Raw genomic sequence first — 20,841 nt, 5'->3', positions numbered from 1 at the left:
ATTATTGTATTTTTTGAACTATAAGACCCACCAAACCATAAGACGTACACAGGTTTTAGAGGTGGAAAATAGGGGGAAAAAAAGCTCCTATGGCATGCTGGGAGCTATAGTTCCCCACACATTTGTCACGTGGTTGCTCTGAGGAGAACGATAACTCCCAGCACGTCCTTCAGCTCTTATGTCATGCTGGGAGTTATAGTTCACCACAGGAGTGGTACAGTGTTTAATGACATGAGCTTTTTCACTTTACTTTATACTTTACTTCTACCTTATAATGCTTGCCTCTCATTCTGGATAGGCAGGGAGCGGGGTCACACTGGCTGGGGGCTGCAGCAGCGGAGGCAGCTGGGGTTGTGGCAGAGAAGGCAGCTGGGGCTGCGGAGGGGGCTGTGGCAGAGGAGGGGGGTGTGGCTGCGGAGGGGGCTGTGGCTGCGGAGGGGGTTGTGGCAGCGTAGGGGGCTGTGGCTGAAGAGGGGGCTGTGGCAGCTGTGGCGGCGATGGAGCGGTGTTACCCAGTGGGCGCCGCCATGAATTCACTATGGCAGCGCTAGACATCAGGAGGTGGGCGGTCTCCCATTCAGATCGAACGCTGCAGTGACGTTACTAAGAGGCAGGGCCGGGGCAACACAGAACAGCACAGCACGCCATCATCCCCGGCCCTGCTTCTTAGTAACGTCACAGCAGCGCGTGATCTGGATGGGAGACCGCCCACCTCCTGATGTCTAGCACGGCCATAGTGAATTCATGGCGGCGCCCACTGGGTAACACCGCTCCATCGCTGCCCCAGCCCCCTCCGCTGCCACAGCCGCAGCTTCAGCCGCTGCCGCAGCACCAGCTGCCCAGGCTGCAGCATTCCCAGTCAACTCCGCTGCCGCAGCCCTAGCCGCCCCCCACATCACAAAAATGGTACAGTCGGAAAAGGAGGCTTCAAAGTGCAAAGCAGTCATCAAAGCAAAAGGTGGCTACTTTGAAGAACATAGAATATAAGACATATTTTCAGTTGTTTCACACTTTTTTGTTAAGTATATAATTACACATGTGTTAATTCATAGTTTTAATGCCTTCAGTGTGAATGTACAATTTTCATAGTCAGGAAAATACAGAAAACTCTTTAAATGAGAAGGTGTGTCCAAACTTTTGGTCTGTACTGTATGTCACAAAAAATAGTTAATAAATAACATTTACCACATGTCTACTGTCACAGGTTTACCCCGACAGAGGGGCCAGAAGACCGCAGTGTCTGATTTCACATACTCCTGTACTGATTAGAAGCACTTCACCATCATATTAAACAGTGAAGGTTTCTGCTAGCAGTGCAGGGGTTAATCTGTTCAGTTGAGAGCTCCTGGAGCTTTCCTGCTTTGATGGTCTCAGCTGTTCTATGTTGGTCACTCCCATCTGCTATATATACTCAATCGGGGATTGCCAGTGTTAGTTTTATACTGCCTGGTTCTGGAGTTGGAGGTGTTGGTTGTTTGAGGACTTGTTTGGTGTGTTATTATAAAGACTGTTGCTTGGTGATTTGTCTGTGTGCATATCTTCAATCTCTCCTATTTCATTTTTTTTTCCTTCCTATACTTTCCAGTGTTACACTCTGTTGTTTGTGACTGCACATTTGTATGATTTGTATTTTCATTTATCACTGTACGTCTTTCCTTGTTAGTCTGGTTTGTGTATTCTTATAAACTACTATTCCCCACTTCCCTGGGTGGGGGAGGGGAAAGATAAGGGCTGATTGATTTAGGAGCTCAGCAATGCACGTGGCTCCAGCATTTTCACCATTAGAAGTAATCCGGGAGCAGGGAATAACTAGGGCGCCCCTATCTTTAAGGATAGGGAAGGAACCCCTGGCCCGGGGATATCCGACAACAGTGCAGTGACATCTACTTTACATCAGCACAATTTTTGAAACATAATTGTTTTTGTTAGGAAGTTAGAAGGGTTAAAAGTTAATCAGCAATTCCTCATTTTTCCAACAAAATTTACAAGACCACTTTAAGTACCACATTTGAAATGACATTGGGTCCTATATGACAGAAAATACCAAAAAGTGACACCATTTTAAAAAATGCACCCCTCAAAGTCCTCAAAACTACATTCAAGAAGTGTATTAACCCTCCAGGTGCTTCACAGGAATTAATGCAATGTGGAAGGAAAAAATGAACATTTTACTTTTTTTCACAAAAATTTTACTTTAGCCCTAAATTTTTTATTTTCACAAGGATAACAGGAGAAAATGGACCCGAAAATTTGTTATGCAATTTCTCCTGAGTATACCCTTATGTAGGGAAAACTACTGTTTGGACGCATGGCAGAGCTCAGAAGGGAAAAAGCACCGTTTGCCTTTATAACTGCAAAAATGTCTGGAATTGAGAGCAGACACCACGTTGCATTCAGACAGCCGCTGATGTGCCTAAACAGTGGAAACCCCCCACAAGGGACCCCATGTTGGAAACTAGATCTCTCAAAGAATGTATGTAGATGTGTAACGAGCACCTTGAATCCTCAGGTGCTTCACATAAGTTTATATTGTAGAGCCGTGAAAATAAAAAATCAAATTTTTCTCACAAAAAATGTTCTTTTAGCCTCAAATTTTCTATTTTCATAAGGGTATCAGAAGAAAATGGACTGAAAATTTATTTTGCAATTTCTCCTGAGTACGCCAATACTCAATATGTGGGGGAAAACTACTGTTTGGCAGCATGGCAGGGCTCGGAAGGGAAGGAGCACCGTTTGACTTTTTGAACGCAAAAAAGGCTGGAATTGAGAGCGGATGCCATGTCGCATTTGGAGAGCCCCTGATGTGCCTAAATAGTGGAAACTCCCCACAAGTCACCCCATTTTGGAAACTAGACCCATCAAGAAATGTATGTAGATGTGTGGCGAGCACCTTGAACCCTCAGTTGCTTCACAGAAATTTATACAGTAGAGCCATGAAAATAAAAAATCACTAAATGAGTGCGCCAATACCCCATATGTCGTCGAAACTACTATTGAAGCACAGTGCACAGAGCAGAAGGGAAGAAGTGCCATACTGGAGTTCAGATTTTGCTGAGGTGCCAGAACAGCAGAAATCCCTCATAAGTGACCTCATTTTACAAACTATACCTCTCAATGAATTCATCTAGGGGTGCAATGAGCATGTTAACACCACGTGTGCCTCACAGAAATTGAACCGCTTTCTGACGTGATCAGTAATAGGACGTCTCCCCACTCTTGGCCCATAGGACCAGGTACGTACTATTACGCATCATGCCATCACGCTCGCACACAAGCTCTGTGGGGCGATTGCCGCCGGATGTCAGCTGATTCTCACAGCTGACACCCGGTGCTATGTGCCAGGAGCGGTGCCAAACCACTCCCAGCACATTAACCCCTGAAATGCTGCGACTGAAGTCGATCGCTGCATTCCGGGAGCAAGGAGAGGTAAGTGCGGCTTACTTACCTTGTCTCCAGCATCCCGCGCTGTCTGTGTCGGATCCCGGTAGTTGCTATGGCGACCCGATGTCGTCATGACGACATCCGGGTCACCAAGCATCAGGAACTTAATTTGATCATGTGCAGTACACGATCAAAGTAATTTCTGCAAGGAAGCTGAGAGCCTGTATAGCATAGAGATGCTGCTGCTGCATCTCTATGCTATACAAGCGAAAAGCCTGCAAAAAGTGAAAGTCCCATAGTAGGACAAAGTATTAAAGTAAAAAAAGTGCCAGAAAGTGGAAGAAAAATTAAAAAACAATTGTAAAAATATGTCATAGAAAATATTAGGAATTTCTCTCTCCCCCTCCCGTATACTATTTGTCAGGGGAACAAGAGTTGACCCTTGGCCAGTTGCTTCTATGCAAATCGCTGTACACAGGAGAGGTGGCAAGCTCAATAGTCCAGTCAAATTAACATACGAATGTAGTTGTAGTAGCAGAGGCCTGTGATAAATATACACCTGGGTGTTACATAGTTTATAAGGCCGAAAAAAGACAAGCGTCCATCCAGTTCAGCCTATTTCTTGTGCACTGCAGCTATTCCGCAGCGTTGATCCAGGGGAAGGCAAAAAAAAAACATGCGGTATAAGCCAATTTACATCACTGAGGAAAAATTCACTTCCCGACACCAATCTGGCAGTCAGATTAAATACCTGGATTAATTAACTATCACTAAGCATAAGATGTAATTTTATTGTTCTCAAGAAAGGAATCCAGGCCTCTCTTGAACTCATTAACTGAGTTGATAGTTACATAGTGAGGTGAGGAGGATGCAGCTCCTAGCTTCAAAAGAATTCTCTCTTACCCCCAGGGCATCCCCATTTGCTCAACAGAAATCTGCAGTCTCGCCGGCACCAACACGAAATATGGAATATCGGAAGTTCTATACTTCCGATAATAATGGGACACATTTTTAGCGGCAGGGCCAGCTAAGGAACAATACGCATATTTTTCCGGATCTGTGAGCCCTTCCGGTGAGATGTAATCCAAAAGTACAAAGATAACCAACCGCAGTCACATCATGTCTAGTCTCTAAAGAAAGGTAAATTCGTAATAAAAAATATGGCGTCACTTGCGAGCTTCTACGATCAACCAGTGAGAAGTTATCGCGGAAGATAGATATTTTAATACAACCAGGAAGGGTGGAGCCCACCCCACATGAGGTCATCACAGGGGGGGAGGTATGGGCAGGACCCCCCAACAGCATAAAAGATCTAGCTGAAGATTGATCTATATTCATTGCCAGGAGGTATATATTCTATAAGCAAGGGGTCCCGTTCGATAACGGTCAAATCAATTGGAGCGCCTCCCCTCCAGCTAAACTGAATGGTCTCTGTGATCGGTCTAGTAAGTCTTCTATTAATCCTATTTCTTTTGTGTAACTGTATACCCTGTATTGTATTGTCTCCTTTTGTAAAACCTTTTGTATATTTTTCATGAACACGGCCTCACTTTTGGATTAAATATAAAATGTAATAGTTCTGTTTTCTTGTGCTCTGTAATTGTTCCCTCCCCCGAAGCCATAAGCTACCGGAAAGCAGGCGCCCGATCAGCACTGTATTGTATATTAAAGCTGATCGGTGGTGGCAGCGAATAATCGTAATTGGGCTATCGTGAAGCTGGCAGTGACCATAAGGGGGCGTATACACATATTCCATGCGCTGCAATCCGGACGTGTGTACGCCATACGCTCTCTGCTCGCTTGCCGATAGCTACGTAATGAGTATTCGGGATAGTGTGAGTGCGAATCCCTGACAATCCTGACAAAGTGACGGCAGCGGTGGGATATTGTATGCCTTCCCCCCCCCCCCCCCCGGGTGTCATCCCTGACGTTCCTGACAAAATATAAAAAAAAAGAAAAAATAATCCCAAAAAAATAAAAATATATGGTACCCATAAATAAATATCATGAAAAAAAAAAAACAATAAAGTACACATTAATAGAACTGTCCCAGTAGTTAACCCTTTTAGTGAACACGGTAAAAAAACATAAATAAAAAACTAAGCAAAAAACAATGCTTTATCATCATAATAAAATGCGATAAAAAAGACGAATGTAAACAAAAATGGCTCCACTGAAAACGTCATCTTGTCCTACAAAAACAGGCTGCCATACAGCTCCATCAGCCGAAAAATAAAAAAGTTATAGCTCTCAGAGTAAAGCGATACAAAAAAAATATTTTTTCTATAAATAGCTTTTATTGTGTAAAAGCGGCAAAAACATAAAAAAACTATATAAATGTGGTACAGCTATAAACGTACTGACCTGAAGAATAAAGCTACCTTATCAACTTCACCACACGTGGAACGGCATCAAAAAAACAAAAAACTATTCCTGAATTGTTGGTTTTTGTTTATTCTGCCTCCCAAAAATCGGAATAGAAAGCGATCAAAAAATATCATGTGCCTGAAAATGGTACCAATAAAAACATCAAATTGTCCTGCTAAAAACAAGCCATCACATGACTCTGTCAGCCAAAATATGGAAAAATTATAGCTCTCAAAATATAGCGATGCAAAAACTAGTCTTTGCAAAAAAAAGGTTTTCTTAGTGTGTGACAGCTGTCAATCATAAAAACCCCATATGAATCTGGTATTGCTGTAAACGCACCGACCCAAAGAATAAAATCATCTAATCACTTATACCACATGAGGAAAGGCATAAAAAATAAACTCTAGGGTTAGGGTTGTGCTAAGGTTAGGATTGTGCTTGGGTTAGGGTTGTGCTAGGGTTAGGGTTGTGTTAGGGTTAGGGTTGTGCTAGGGTTAGGGTTAGAGTTGTGTTGGGATTTTTTCAAAAGTAAAGAAAAAAAATGCTGACTATATGGTGACTAGTGTTGAGTGCAAGTGCACCGAGTATCGCGGGTGCTCGAGTGACACGCTCGAGTCTCCGGCCCATATGTTTTGCGGCTGTTATACAGCCAAAAAACCTAGCAGGGATTGCCTGCCATGCACGAGTGATCCCCGCATGTTTTTTTTGGGTGTTTAATAACCGTGAAACATGCGGGGCGAAGACTCAAGAATCCGCGATACATGGTGCATACCCGAGTACCCAATGCAAACTCAAGTAGCGAGCACTTGCGCTCAAAACTAATGACAACTTATTCAATATGATGACCTAATGTTATCAAATTCTGTGTCATACCTCTGGGTTCAAAATGTTCACTATAGCCCAATACTCCACTGTTTAGGCGCATCAGGGGCTCTCCAAACGCGACATGACGTTCGCTAATTATTCAAGCAAATTTTACATTCAAAAAGTCAAATGGCACTCCTTCCCTTCCGAACCCTTCCAGGCGCCCAAACGCCACATATGGGGTATCGGCTTACCCAGGAGAAATTTCACAACAACATTTTTGTGGGAAAAATGTGAAAATTGTATTTTTACGGCTCAATGTTATAAACGTCTGTGAAGCACCTGGGGATTCAAGTGTTCACCACACATGTAGATAAGCTCCCTGAGGGGTCTAATTTCCAAAATAGCATCACTTGTGGGGGGGGTTTCCACTGTTTAGGCACATGAGGGGCTACCCAAATGCGACATGGCATCCTCTAATTGTTCAAACAAATTTTACATTCAAAAAGTCATATGGCGCTCCTTCCCATCCGAGTCCTGCCGTGTGCCCAAACAGTGTTTTTCCCCACATATGGGGTATCTGAATGCTCAGGAGAAATTACACAACAAATTTTGGGGTCCATTTTTTCCTGTTACTGTTGCGAAAAAAAAAAAATGCGTCTAAAGTAACATTTTGTGAAAAAAATAGATGTACATTTTTTCTTCCACATTCCAAAAATTCCTGTGAAGCACCTGAAGGGTTAATAAACTTTTTGAATGTGGTTTTGAGAACCTTGAGAGGTGCAGTTTTTAGAATGGTGTCACTTTTGGGAATTTTCTGTCATAAAGGCCCCTCAAAGTCACTTCAAATGTGATGTGTTCCCTAAAAAAATGGTTTTGTAAATTTTGTTGGAAAAATGAGAAATCGCTGGTCAACTGTTAACCTTTATAACTTTTTAACAAAAAAAATTTTGGTTCCAAAATTGTGCTGATGTAAAGTAGACATGTGGGAAATGTTATTTATTAACTATTTTGTGGGCAGTGAAGAAAAAATAATTATATTTTTACCACAAAAATGTTGTTTTAGCTCCAGATTTTACATTTTTACAAGGGGAAATGGGTAAAAATAACACCAAAATTTGTCACACAATTTCTTCTAAACGTGGAAATACCCCATATGTGGCTGTACAGTACCACTTAGCCACACAGTGAAACTCGGAACAGAAGCAGCACTATTTGCCTGGTGCGCAGATTTTGCTACAATAGTTTATGGAATCCATATACAAAGCCCATAAGTGCTTAAAGAGCAGAAAACCATAGTTTGCCACTTTTTTTGTTTTCTTCATGGCTTTCACTCAAGAGGTTAACTAGTGTGACAGTTTTATAGATTGGGTCATTCTGGACGCGGTGATACCAAACATGTGTATTTTTTTTGTTTATTTTTTTTTTACATAAAAATGTGTATTTGTTGGTATAATATTTTTGCATTATTCTGTAGTTTTTTTAAAAAAAATATTTTTTAATTTTTTTTTACTTTTCTACTTAGTCCTTCTATTGGACTTTCACTTTGATCGCTGGTATAAAGCATTGCAATGCACTAGCATTGCAATGCTTTACATCTGTATAGAAGCTTCTTAGAGCTTGCTCTGGGCATGATCTAAGACGCTTTCCATAGCTTGGTGACCCGGGGTCGTTAAGACTACCTCGGGTCACCATGGCAATGATCGGGCCCCCGCGATGACATCACGGGTGTGCCGATCTGAATGTGGTCAGCCTCCCAAATGTTGCGATCACTCTTGATCGCATCTTTTAGGGGGTAAACAGCCATGGGCGGTGCTGTCACCATCCCTGGCCGTTACTGCAGGAGCTCGGCCATTAGCAGCGCTGAGCTCCTGCAGTGATCGTGCAGGAGCGACTGATGTTTCAGCACCTCCTGCACGATCATGCTATGATCAGTCAGTCACGGAACTGTCGGTACGGAACTGTCTCTGCGTAGTTACACTCAGTGACAGTTTTAAAGCATGACGGACGTAGCATGTCATGAAATGGGAACTGACACCCGCTCATGATATGCTATGCCCATCATTGGTCATGAAGGAGTTAAAAACTGCATGTAAGTGTACATAGAAGAATTGACGATTTCATCCTGTTTTGAAGGTAAAGGGTGGTCAAACCAAATATTGATTTGCTTTAGATTTGTCTCTTATTCATCCATTTTGCACTTTGTTAATTGATAAAAAAAAGTCTATTAACATTTATATTTTTTTAAAGAATTGTTACTTTGCAGAATTTATTCCATACCTACCTAAAACGTTTTCACAGTTCTGTATGTGTTTCATTACATCATTAAATGGATACCCAACCTTTAACACTGAGTTTTTCCTTAGGACAAGTCACAAATACTGGATCAGTGGAAATCCAACTATTGGAACCTACTTCAAATGATTGTTTGTACAAGTGCCACTCTTCAAACAGCTGATCCAAAGGGGTTACGATAGACCCTTATTAAAACAATGTTGATGGTTTAACCTAAGAATGGAAAACCCATTTAAACATTCATTTCATTTACATACGGTACTTACCATTTCAGCTATGAGGGCTGGATTATCATCCATTTGGGCAATATCACACAAAATAACTGAGCATCGGGACTGAAGTTCAGGATGTTTGGAATGTAGTAGTGTTATCAGAATTGGTATAGCTTCTGCTTGTTTAAGAGCCCTTGCAACAGGAACATTATTCGATATATTGCTTAACACTCCGGAAGCTAAACATTGTAGGTTCTCTTGCGGACTCTGCAGTAGTTTTACTAGACTTGGTATGCTTCCTATAAATAAATTTTTCCTAAATTAGTAATGTTACATCTTTACCAATGTGTGTGCCTTAAAAAATATTTAAGAATTCATATAAAAACTATATTTACATTTAGAAATTCTGATTTGATAATTCACTTCTAGCAAATAATATTTTTAGTGAGGACAGTTATATTAGAACATAATGGTTTCTGCACACCACAGAATAAGTGCTGTAAAGCCTCCTCTGTGTGAAAGCACATAGACTCTGTTGAATGCACACCTACATTTTTTTGCTGAAAATGGAACTAATTTGATCAATGGTGCCCAGTAGCATCAAAATTCTTTCAAACAATTATTAAATAAAACCTGACATTTGTAGTGAGGCTTCAGTTCACAGTACATACAGTGGCATGTAAACGTTTGGGCACCCCTGGTCAAAATTATTGTTATTGTGAACAGTCAAAGAAGTTGAAAATGAAATAATCTCTAAAAGGTCTAAAGTTAAAGATGACATTTCTTTTGTATTTTAGGCAAAAAATATATATATTTTCATTTTTTACATTTTAAAAATTACAGAAAGGAAAATGGGCGGATGCAAAAGCTTGGGTACCCCGCATGGTTAGTATCTAGTAGCTTCCCCTTTTGAAAGTATCACAGCTTGTAAACGCTTTTTGTAGGCAGCCAAGAGTCTATCAATTCTTGTTTGAGGAATTTTCATCTATTCTTCCTTGGAAAATTCTTCCAGTTCTGTGAGATTCCTGGGTCATCTTGCATGCACTGCTATTTTGAGGTCTAGCCACAGATTTACAATGATATTCAGATCAGGGGACTGTGAGAGCCATTGTAAAACCTTCAGCTTGCACCTTTTGAGGTAGTCTATTGTGGATTTTGACATGTGTTTAGGATCATTATCCATTTGTAGAAGCCATCCTCTTTTCAACTTCAGTTTTTTACAGATGGTGTTATGTTTGCCTCAAGAATTTGTTGAAATTCGATTGAATCCATTCTTCCCTCTACCCATGAAATGTTTCTCGTCCCATTGCCTACAACACAACCCCAAAGCATGATTGATCCACCCCCATGCTTAATGGTTGGCGAGATGCTTTTTTATTGAAATTCTGTGTCTTTTTTCTGTACATATACCTTGATGATTGTGGCCAAAGAGTTCTATTTTAACCTCATCGGTCCACAGAACTTGTTTGCAAAATGCATCAGGTTTGTTTAGATGTTCTTTTGCATACACCTGGCGCTGAATTTTATAGTGAGGATGCAGGAAGGGTTTACTTCTGATGACTCTTCCATGAAGGCCATATTTGTGCAGGTGCCTCTGAATAATAGAACAATGAGCCACAACTCCAGAGTATGCTAAATCTTTCTTTTGCAAGCAAGCGGGGGTTCTGATTTGCCTCTCTAGCAATCCTACAAGCAGGTCTCACTGAAATTTTGCTTTGTCTTCCAGACCTTATCTTGACCTCCACTGTTCCTGTTAACTGCCGTTTCTTAATTACATTTCGAACTGAGGAAAGGGCAATTTGAAAAGGCTTCGCTATCTTCTTATAGCCTTCTCATGCTTTGTGGGTCTCCCAAATTTTCATTTTCAGAGTGCTAGGCAGCTGCTTAGAAGAACCCATGGCAGCTGGTTTTCATAAAGTTGGAAAATTTGCATCACTTGGCCGTTCCTAACGATGATCGTGAACAAGCCATAAACCTAACAGGCTAAATAAGGTCTGAAACTTTGGTCAAAGCTATCTGAGCACACAAATCTCCGAGGTTGCCCAAACGGTTGCATATGCCCATTTTCCTTTTTGTACTGTAGTGTTCAAAATAATAGCAGTCCAATATGGCTAACCAGATTAATCACTGTTTTTGTTACTTTGATTAAAAAGTTGATTGGAGAGAGTAAAACTTACAAAGAAGTACAGACAATGATAGACCGTTCAGCTAAAATGATCCCCAATGCTTTAAAATGGAAAGCAAAACCAGAGAGACGTGGAAGAAAACGGAAGACTACCATTCAAATGGATCAAAGAATAGCCAGAATGGCAAAGGCTCAGCCAATGATCGGCTCCAGGATGATCAAAGACAGTCTCAAGTTACTTGTGAGTACTGTGTCAGTTAGAAGATGCCTGTGGGAAGCTAATCTCATAGCAAGAAGTCCCCGCAAAGTCCCACTGTTAAAAAAAAACACATGTACTGAAGTGGATACAATTTGCCAAAGAACACATCAACTGGCCTAAAGAGAAATGGAGAAATATTTTGTGGATTGATGAAAGTAAAACTTTTCTTTTTGGGTCCAAGGGACACAGACAGTCCATCAGATGACCCCCAAACTCTGCATTCAAGCCAAAGTACACTCTGAAGACAGTGAAGCATGGTGGTGCAAGCATCATGATATGGGCATGTTTCTCTTACTATGGTACTGGAGCCATTTACGGCATACCAGGGATCATGGGCCAGTTTGCATATATTAAAATACTTGAAGAGGTCATGTTGCCCTACGCTGAAGAGGATATGCCCTTGAAATGGGTGTTTTAGCAAGACAGCGGCCCTAAACACCCCAGTAAACAAGCAAAATCTTGATTCCAGGCCAACAAAATTGAGTTTATGGAGTGGCCAGCAAATCCCCACACCTTAATCCGATAGAACACTTGTGGGGTGACATCAAAAATGCAGTTTCAGAGGCAAAGCCAACAAATGGCAAAAAAATTGTGGGATGTAGTCAAAGCATCCTGGGCTGGAATAACAGTTGACAGGTGCCAGAAGTTGGTTAACGCTATGGAACATAGATGTGAAGCAGTGCTAAAAAACTGTGGGTATACAACTAAATATTAGGTTAGTGATTCACAGGAATGCTACATCCTCAGAAAAAAAGAGTACATATTGTGAGTTTGTAAAGACAAATGCAGACACTGCTATTTTTTAGAACAGCCCAATGTTAATTTTTTGTTATTTTCTGTAAAGCAGTTAACATTTATATACATTTCTCTTCATGTTTTGAATTAGAAAACAGTGTGCAATGTTCCCAATGCATGGAAATAAAAACTAGATGACAATTTTGTACTTAACTCATGTTTTTGAACACTACTGTATATTTGCCTAAAATACAAAGAAAATGTGTCATCTTTAACTTTAGGCCTTTAAGAGATCATTTAATCTTCAACTTGCTTAACTGTTCACAGTAACAGTAATTTTGACCAAGGGTGTCCAAACTTTTACATGCCACTGTAACACCTAGTGGTACACTCCATTTTTAAATAGAGCTATTTACTTATTTTAGGCTATGTTTACAAGTTGCGTTTTTCTGCGTTTTTTTTCTGCATGCATAACCTGCTCTCTTTGCAGTAAAGAAGTTGCTTACAAAAAGCAGGTTTTCAGGTTTTGCTGTGTTTTTTTGCTTCGTTTTTGCTTCGTCTCTTGCTGCGTTTTTCAGGATTCCAAAGTTCAGCTTTGCTTCCACCACAAAAGCATGAACAATGCAAGGTGTTAGGTCACCAATGCAAGACATGTGAATCCTTAAAACCATTTTTGGAGAAAAGGGCAATTTTATCAAATTATTAAGTGGAAAAAGATTTTTATATCTGAAAAAAATAGTGACTATTCTGAACAAAAAAGTTCATATGACTTCATGAAAAAATACACAATTACAAATGTAAAAGCAGGGGGAGTTGAATCGATCTGGAGTAGTTTACTTAAGACATTTGCAGAGCATTGAGTTTGTAGATGACTGTTTACTTTTACACTTTGGGCAGCCCTTGAGTTGGTCAGGTATTGTTCAATTTTACACCTTGGTCAGCCAATGTTTACTTTACACACAACCCTAATTTAATTAAACTGTACAAATCCTAACTTTCATTCTCAGGTGAAGACACCAAGATATTATGGATTAAATTTGGGAAAATCACAAAAATTAAATGTGTCTCACATACTGAGGTACTTGCTTTTTTTCACTAAAAATGCAGGAAAACCTGATACCTTGATTTTTGTTGCGTTTTTGCACTTAACCATTGCTTTCTATGGGTGAAAAAAAGCTGGAAATTTGGTGACATAAGTGACATGCTTCAGTTTTCAAAAACACAGCAGTTTTCCAATTCAGTCAGGAAAAAAAATGTCTGTATAAGATTTCTGAAATCTCATACCTTTTGCTAGTAATGTAAAATGCAGCTTTTAATTTGCATAAAAAAGCACCAATAATGCAACATGTGAACATAGCTTTAGGCTGTGTGCCCACTATGCGGTTTTTAAGCGTTTCCGCAGCGGCAATTCGGCTGCAGAAACGCTTAAAAAACGCTTGGTAGAAGGTCTGCCATGTTCCCCAATGATAATCCGCATGTGCTATGCACATGCTGCAGAAATTTCCGCTGCAGATTATCAGCAGCACTACCAATTATTTTGCGTAATCGCAGCGCTTTCGCCGCCATTAACTTGCATTAAATCGCTTAATATCCACATCACTGCATGTGCACATGCGGATATTAAGCGCTTCAATGTGCGGATGGTACCCAGGTTTAGAGAAGAGTAGACTCTCCTCCAGACCCAGGTACCATAGTACCTGTAAAAAAATAGAATTGAAATAAAAAATATACATTATACTCACCTTCTGATGGCCCCCGGTCTCCATAGCGATGTGTCCTGGCTCACAAGCAGCTCGCAATGGTCTAAAAGAACCTGCCATGACGTCACTTAGTCATGTGACGGGTCACGCGACCGCTGACGTCGGCGGTCGCGTGACCAGTCACATGGCTAAATTACGTCATGGCATGTCCTTTTAGACAACCGCGAGACACCGAGAAGACCGGACGCATCGGATAAGGAGACCGGGGGCCATCGGAAGGTAAGTATAATGTTTTTTTTTTTACGATTTTTATTCTTTTTGTTAACTAACTTGGTCACACTATATAAAATCTATGGATTTATATAGTGTGACCAAGTTGTCAAGCACTTTCCAAGTGATGATAAAATCGCTTGGAAAGCGCTTCACAGCCCGCATGCGAAATCGCATGTGAAAAATGCTTCACTTACGCTTGTCCCTGGCAGGAAAAACGCATGTACAATCCGCATGTACAATCCGCATGTACAATCCGCATGTACAATCCGCATGCGTTTTTTCTGCCAGAGAGATGCAGAAACGCTCAGGAAAAATCCGGAGCATTTCTGCATCGTGGGCACTTAGCCTTAGTCTTTAACTTCTGTTCCAATCTGATTGTCTGTTAAAAGCCTGACTGGGACAAAAATGTTACAATTGTGTTTTGGGACTGCTATAAATAAACCAGGAGTTAAATATAAACATAAAAAAACTGACCGGCACTTTCTAAATAGAGCTTGGTTCAACCTGCACATATAATTGTAGACTTTTAGCCCGGGAGAGGCATCATTTTAGGTTTACGGTCCGAACAAAGGGGTACGCCTTGTCGCTGGCTATTGGGTTCACACGAATTGGCCAATTTGTGCACTAAGTACTTTCATTTTTTAACATGTTTTCTACAGCAGTAATGCAGTTCCAATTTCATATCGCCAATGTTTACATATTATATTGATTCAAAGTGCAGCTTTAATTTGTTATTTAAACCAGGAGTTAAAGCGTCACTACTACAGGTGCCGGTTTTCATTTTTTAATTGGGTAATTACATACATACAGTGCTTTGAAAAAGTATTCATATATTCATACACTGTGAACTTTTCTACATTTTGTTTTCACATTACAGTCTCAAACTTAAATGTATTTTATTGGGATTTTATGTGATATACGAACACAAAATAGCAAGTTACATATAGTTACATAGGTTGAAAGTTCAACTTTCTTCACCAATTATAAATTATTTGTCACGATTTGAGAAGTGTAAAGGAAATGATACATCATTTTCTAAATATTTTAAAAATATAAATCTAAAAACTGTTACATGCATTTGTATTCAGCCCCCTGTAGTCTGATATGAATAAATATGACCAATTGCCTCCAGAAGTCACATAATTAATAAATTGAGTCCATCTGTGTGAAATTTATTCTCAGTAAAACTACACCTGTTATGTGAAGGCATCAAAGGTTTATTTCTTTCCATTACACTCTACAAATACAGTGCTGCTCACCATTCTTGGCACCCCTTCATTTTTTCATAGACTGTACAATATTTTTAGAAATAAGTGGAAATGCACCAAAGGGAAATCCTCAGGATTTTTTAAATAGTGGTTCAAAGTAATACAGCAATAAAACATTGTTTTCAACTTCCATGTTGCAATTTCCAAGAAGAAACAGAATAAACTGCATGTGCAGCAATAAAGGCACCCCTAATTAATACTTGGTTGCAGACCCTTTGGCATTGATGACAGCCTCCAAAAGTTTCTTGTAGCCATCTATAAGCTTATTGGTCTTCTAAGCTGGAATTTTCTCCCACTCTTCCTTTGCAGTTTGTTCAAGCTCTTGAATGTTTTCAGGGTTCTTTTTTCCAAAGGCAGATTTCAGCTCAACCCAAAGATTTTCAATGTAATTGAGGTCAGGATCACTGCTGGGCATTTTAATAAGCCCATTTTCCTTTTTCAACCATTCCTGTGTACTTTTGGATGTGTGCTTTGGTCATTGCCTTGCTGGAGGACCCATGATCTTCGACTCAAACCAAGTATTCTTATACAGGGTAGGACATTTCGCTCTAAAATCTACTGATAATTCTCTGAAATCATGATTACTGTGATACGATCAAGGCCTCCAGTACCAGATGCAGCAAAACAACCCCACGGCATTATGGATCATCCACCATGCTTCACTTTTGGTAGGGTGTTATTTTCCTTATAAGCTTCATTGCGCCGTCTGTAAACAAACTGTTGCTTTGCATGGCCAAAAAGCTCTACTTCTGTTTCATCTGTCCACAGAACATTTTCCCAGATGGATTGTGGTTTGCTAAGGTACTCTTTGGCAAATATCAGTCGTTCCTTTTTATGTCTTTACTTCAGCAATGGTTTCTTCCTTGGCCTTTGCCCATAAAGTTCTGCTTGGTTTAGTGTGCGGCGTATGGTACTTGTTGAAACCATGACCCCAGACTGCTGCAGGTTGGCCTTCAGGTCTTTGGATGATTGACGTGGTGTTTTTTCCACCATTCGCACGAACCTTCGAAGACATGGTGTTTTTTCCACCATTCGCACCAACCTTCGAAGACATCTTTTTCCTCTTTCCCCCACGTTCAGGGAAGTTCTTGACGGTCCCATGCTTGGCAAACTTCTTAATAACATTGCGCACTGTAGAAACTGGGATACCAAGGTCTTTGGAGATGTCCTTATACCCTATGGAAGTCTTTTGTTAATAATAGCAGTTCTGATGTCCTCAGACAGCTCCTTTGTCTTCACCATTGTGACAAAGGAACAGGGCCTACCATGTGGCTTTTTAAAACACTGTAGTCATTATTCATTGGCTAATTCAAGTCACAAAGGCACCGCCAATTAATCACAGGTGTATCTCTTTTGTGATTTACCATAGGCGAGTCAAAATGTGTTTCCATACTAAATTAATGTAAGGGGTGCCAATACCAGTGGCAAGCTTTAGTTTTTTCTAATTTTCTCTCCCATTGTTTTTGGTTTTAAATTTATTGTTTATCATTTGCTCTTTTGTGATTAACATAAGTGCTCTATACAAAAAACTGTTTCACTTGATTCATTTTTTCAGAGATATTCCACATTATGTACTTAAACTTCATGGGTGACAATAACGATGAGCAGGACTGTATTTGGTACTTTGCCTTGGTATATACAGTACAGACCAAAAGTTTGGACACACCTCATTTAAAGATTTTTCTGTATTTTCATGACTATGAAAATTGTACATTCACACTGAAGGCATCAAAACTAACACATGTGGAATTATATACTTAACAAAAAAGTGTGAAACAACTGAAAATATGTCTTATATTCTAGGTTCTTCAAAGTAGCCACCTTTTGCTTTGATGACTGCTTCGCACACTCTTGGCATTCTCTTGATGAGCTTCAAGAGGTAGTCACCGGAAATGGTTTTCACTTCACAGGTGTGCCCTGTCAGGTTTAATTAGTGGGATTTCTTGCCTTATAAATGGGGTTGGGACCATCAGTTGTGTTGTGCAGAAGTCTGGTGGATACACAGCTGATAGTCCAACTGAATAGACTGTTAGAATTTGTATTATGGCAAGAAAAAAGCAGCTAAGTAAAGAAAAACGAGTGGCCATCATTGCTTTAAGAAATGAAGGTCAGTCAGTGCGAAAAATTGGGAAAACTTTGAAAGTGTCCCCAAGTGCAGTTGCAAAAACCATCAAGCGCTACAAAGAAACTGGCTCACATGAGGACCGCCCCAGAAAAGGAACACAAAGAGTTACCTCTGCTTCTGAGGATAAGTTTATCCGAGTCACCAGCCTCAGAAATCGCAGGTTAACAGCAGCTCAGATTAGAGACCAGGTCAATGCCACATAGAGTTCTAGCAGCAGACACATCTCTTCAACAACTGTTAAGAGGAGACTTTGTGCAGCAGGCCTTCATGGTAAAATAGCTGCTAGGAAACCACTGCTAAGGACAGGCAACAAGCAGAAGAGACTAGTTTGGGCTAAAGAACACAAGGAATGGACATTAGACCAGTGGAAATCTGTGCTTTGCTGTGATAAGTCCAAATTTGAGATCTTTGGTTCCAACCACCGTGTCTTTGTGCGACGTAGAAAAGGTGAACGGATGGACTCTACATGCCTGGTTCCCACCGTGAAGCATGGAGGAGGAGGTGTGATGGTGTGGGGGTGCTTTGCTGGTGACACTGTTGGGGATTTATTCAAAATTGAAGGCATACTGAACCAGCATGGCTACCATTCCATCCAGTTTGCGTTTAGTTGGACCATCATTTATTTTTCAACAGGACAATGACACCAAACACACCTCCAGGCTGTGTAAGGGCTATTTGACCAAGAAGAAGAGTGATGGGGTGCTACGCCAGATGACCTGGCCTCCACAGTCACCAGACCTGAACCCAATCGAGATGGTTTGGGGTGAGCTGGACCGCAGAGTGAAGGCAAAAGGGCCAACAAGTGTTAAGCATCTCTAGGAACTCCTTCAAGATTGTTGGAAGACCATTTCTGGTGACTACCTCTTGAAGCTCATCAAGAGAATGCCAAGAGTGTGCAAAGCAGTCATCAAAGCAAAAGGTGGCTACTTTGAAGAACCTAGAATATAAGACATATTTTCAGTTGTTTCACACTTTTTTGTTAAGTATATAATTCCACATGTGTTAATTCATAGTTTTGATGCCTTCAGTGTGAATGTACAATTTTCATAGTCATGAAAATACAGAAAAATCTTTAAATGAGAAGGTGTGTCCAAACTTTTGGTCTGTACTGTACTTTGCACCTATACCAGCTTATAGTCCAGCTCAGTTGTTTGGTTTTGCAATTCTCCCCAAGAGGCAACACTAAGGAAAAATACTTCTGTAATATGGTTGAGCAAAAATATTCGCAGGACAACGATTCAGCAATCATCTCGGTAGAACCATGGCCACCGGATCAGAGCTATGCGCACCTCCTCCTATATACCAGCATACTCGTCGTCTGTTCTTTTTAGTAGGCATTTAGCAATGTCAGCATTGTCCACTAATAAGAGGAGGCACAGGTGATGCCGGCACATAGGAGAAAGTTCGCAGCACTCTGGTCAGACGGCCATAGACTATTGATATAGCTGGTAGACGGGGGTCCTAACAATTTATTTGCTCAACTCTACTCTGTACATGCAAGATGGGTTTTGAGGAGCATGGAGTAATATGCCCACATACAAAATTTTAGAAACACAGAGGTGAAGTGTAGGCTTCATGCTGTTTATGGCAGGCCTACACCGATTCATACAAAATCAAGCCATAATACAGCTGTGCGCACAAGCCATAAAGCTTTAGTGCAGAAATGTAAAATGCTCTTCTTCTTTCTTTCTTCAACTCAAGTAAGTCTAACAGGAGCAGTTCTAAAAACAGTACAATATATTAATGAGATTTTTTTATTGACATGTACTGTATGTAAACAATTGTGTGATTGTGAGGAGATGATGCTCCTCACTGGTCTTTAACCCTTTCACGACATATGATGTATATTTACTTCATATGTCATGTCCCTGACTTTGATGTAGGCTCCGCTACAGCCACAGGTGCATTGGAGCTCCACTCCCGGTTTTTATCCTTAAATCTCTGACACTGGGATTTAACACAAGCCAGCAGGAAGTGTGTGAAAAATCACACCCCTGTCATGTGATCGGGGAGTGCCGATGGTTTGTCATGATAGCAGGGGGTCTGCAGAAGACCCCCATGCCTCTCATTACGATCCTCTTGTGAACATTGGCTTGTGGCCGGCGTTCTTAGGAGATCATATTTTCTGCTATACATAACAGTGGTGAAGCACTGCTATATATGGCACAGGTGATCGGACGATCGCAGCTTCAAGCTATGTGCCCACGATGCAGAAATGCTGCATATTTTTTCCGCTTCTCCCTGGCAGGAAAAACGCATGCAGTTTTTACATGCGTTTTTCCCGCCAGGTAGAAGCGTTTGTCAAGCGTTTTTGCATGCATTTCTGCATGCGGGTTACCAAGCGCTTTTCCAAGCGATTTTAGCATCACTTGGAAAAGCGCTTGACAACTTGTTAACACTATATAAATCCAGGCAAAGGGCATGGATTTATAGCAGTGTGACCAAGTTAGTTAAAAAAAAAGAATAAGAATGGTAAAAAATAAAAAAAAAGATTATACTCACCTTCCGATGTCCTCCCGGTGTTTTCTCTGCTGCGTCCGGTGTCTTGGGCGGCTCGCGGTGGTGTGAAGGACCTGCGGTGACATCATTGAGTCATGTGACAGGTCACATGACTCAATGACATCATGGCAGGTCCTTCACAACACCGCGACCCATACAGCAGACCAGACGGAGGGGAGAAAACACAGGGAGGACATCAGAAGGTAAGTATAATCTTTATTTTTTATTTTAAATTCTTTTTTTTACAGTTTCTATGGTACCCAGGTCTGGATGAGAGTCTCCTCTCCTCCAGACCTGGGTACCATCCGCACAATGAACCGTGTGATATCCACTTGTGCAGATGCAGTGATGCGGATATCATGCGGTCCAATGCAAGTCAATGGCGGCGATTACGCTGCGTGGCCGCAAAATTAACGGACATGCTGTGTATTTTTCCGCAATGACAATCCGCAGCGGAAGTTTCCGCAGCATGTGCACAGCACATGCAGATTATCATAGGGGACCATGGGGTATTTTGCAATTTCACTGCACTTGGAATTTTTTTCCTTTTTTCCAGTATACTATATGGTAAAATAAATGGAGCCATTCAAAAGTACAACTCGTCCCATAAAATGTAAGCCCTCATATGGCTATATTGACGCAAAAATAAAAAAAAGTTATGGCTCTTGGAAGAAAAAGAGGAAAAAATGAAAACAAAAAAACGGAAAATGGCTATAGAATGAAGGGGTTAACAGAGTAACTGAGCAGTATATGAAAAGGAAAAATGTACCCCTACTATATTTTATTACTATGTTA

The 20,841-nt window shown here is 40.8% G+C and overlaps 1 protein-coding gene across 1 annotated transcript in view; it reads right to left on the bottom strand.

Annotated features, from left to right (window-relative positions):
* Positions 1-20,841, bottom strand: part of ANKAR (ankyrin and armadillo repeat containing) — a 541,104-nt gene that overhangs the window by 171,929 nt on the left and 348,334 nt on the right. Inside the window, exon 12 of the mRNA XM_073647842.1 lies at positions 9,117-9,361. Coding sequence (XP_073503943.1) covers positions 9,117-9,361 — 245 coding nt within the window. The remainder of the gene's footprint in view (positions 1-9,116; positions 9,362-20,841) is intronic.

Source organism: Phyllobates terribilis, unplaced genomic scaffold, assembly GCF_046119375.1.
Source record: "Phyllobates terribilis strain yellow unplaced genomic scaffold, ASM4611937v1 Scaffold_9__5_contigs__length_417890890, whole genome shotgun sequence".
Classification (NCBI taxonomy): Eukaryota; Metazoa; Chordata; class Amphibia; order Anura; family Dendrobatidae; genus Phyllobates; species Phyllobates terribilis.
The sequence above is the reverse complement of the archived record's forward strand: the minus strand, read 5'-3'. Positions and strand labels throughout refer to the sequence as shown.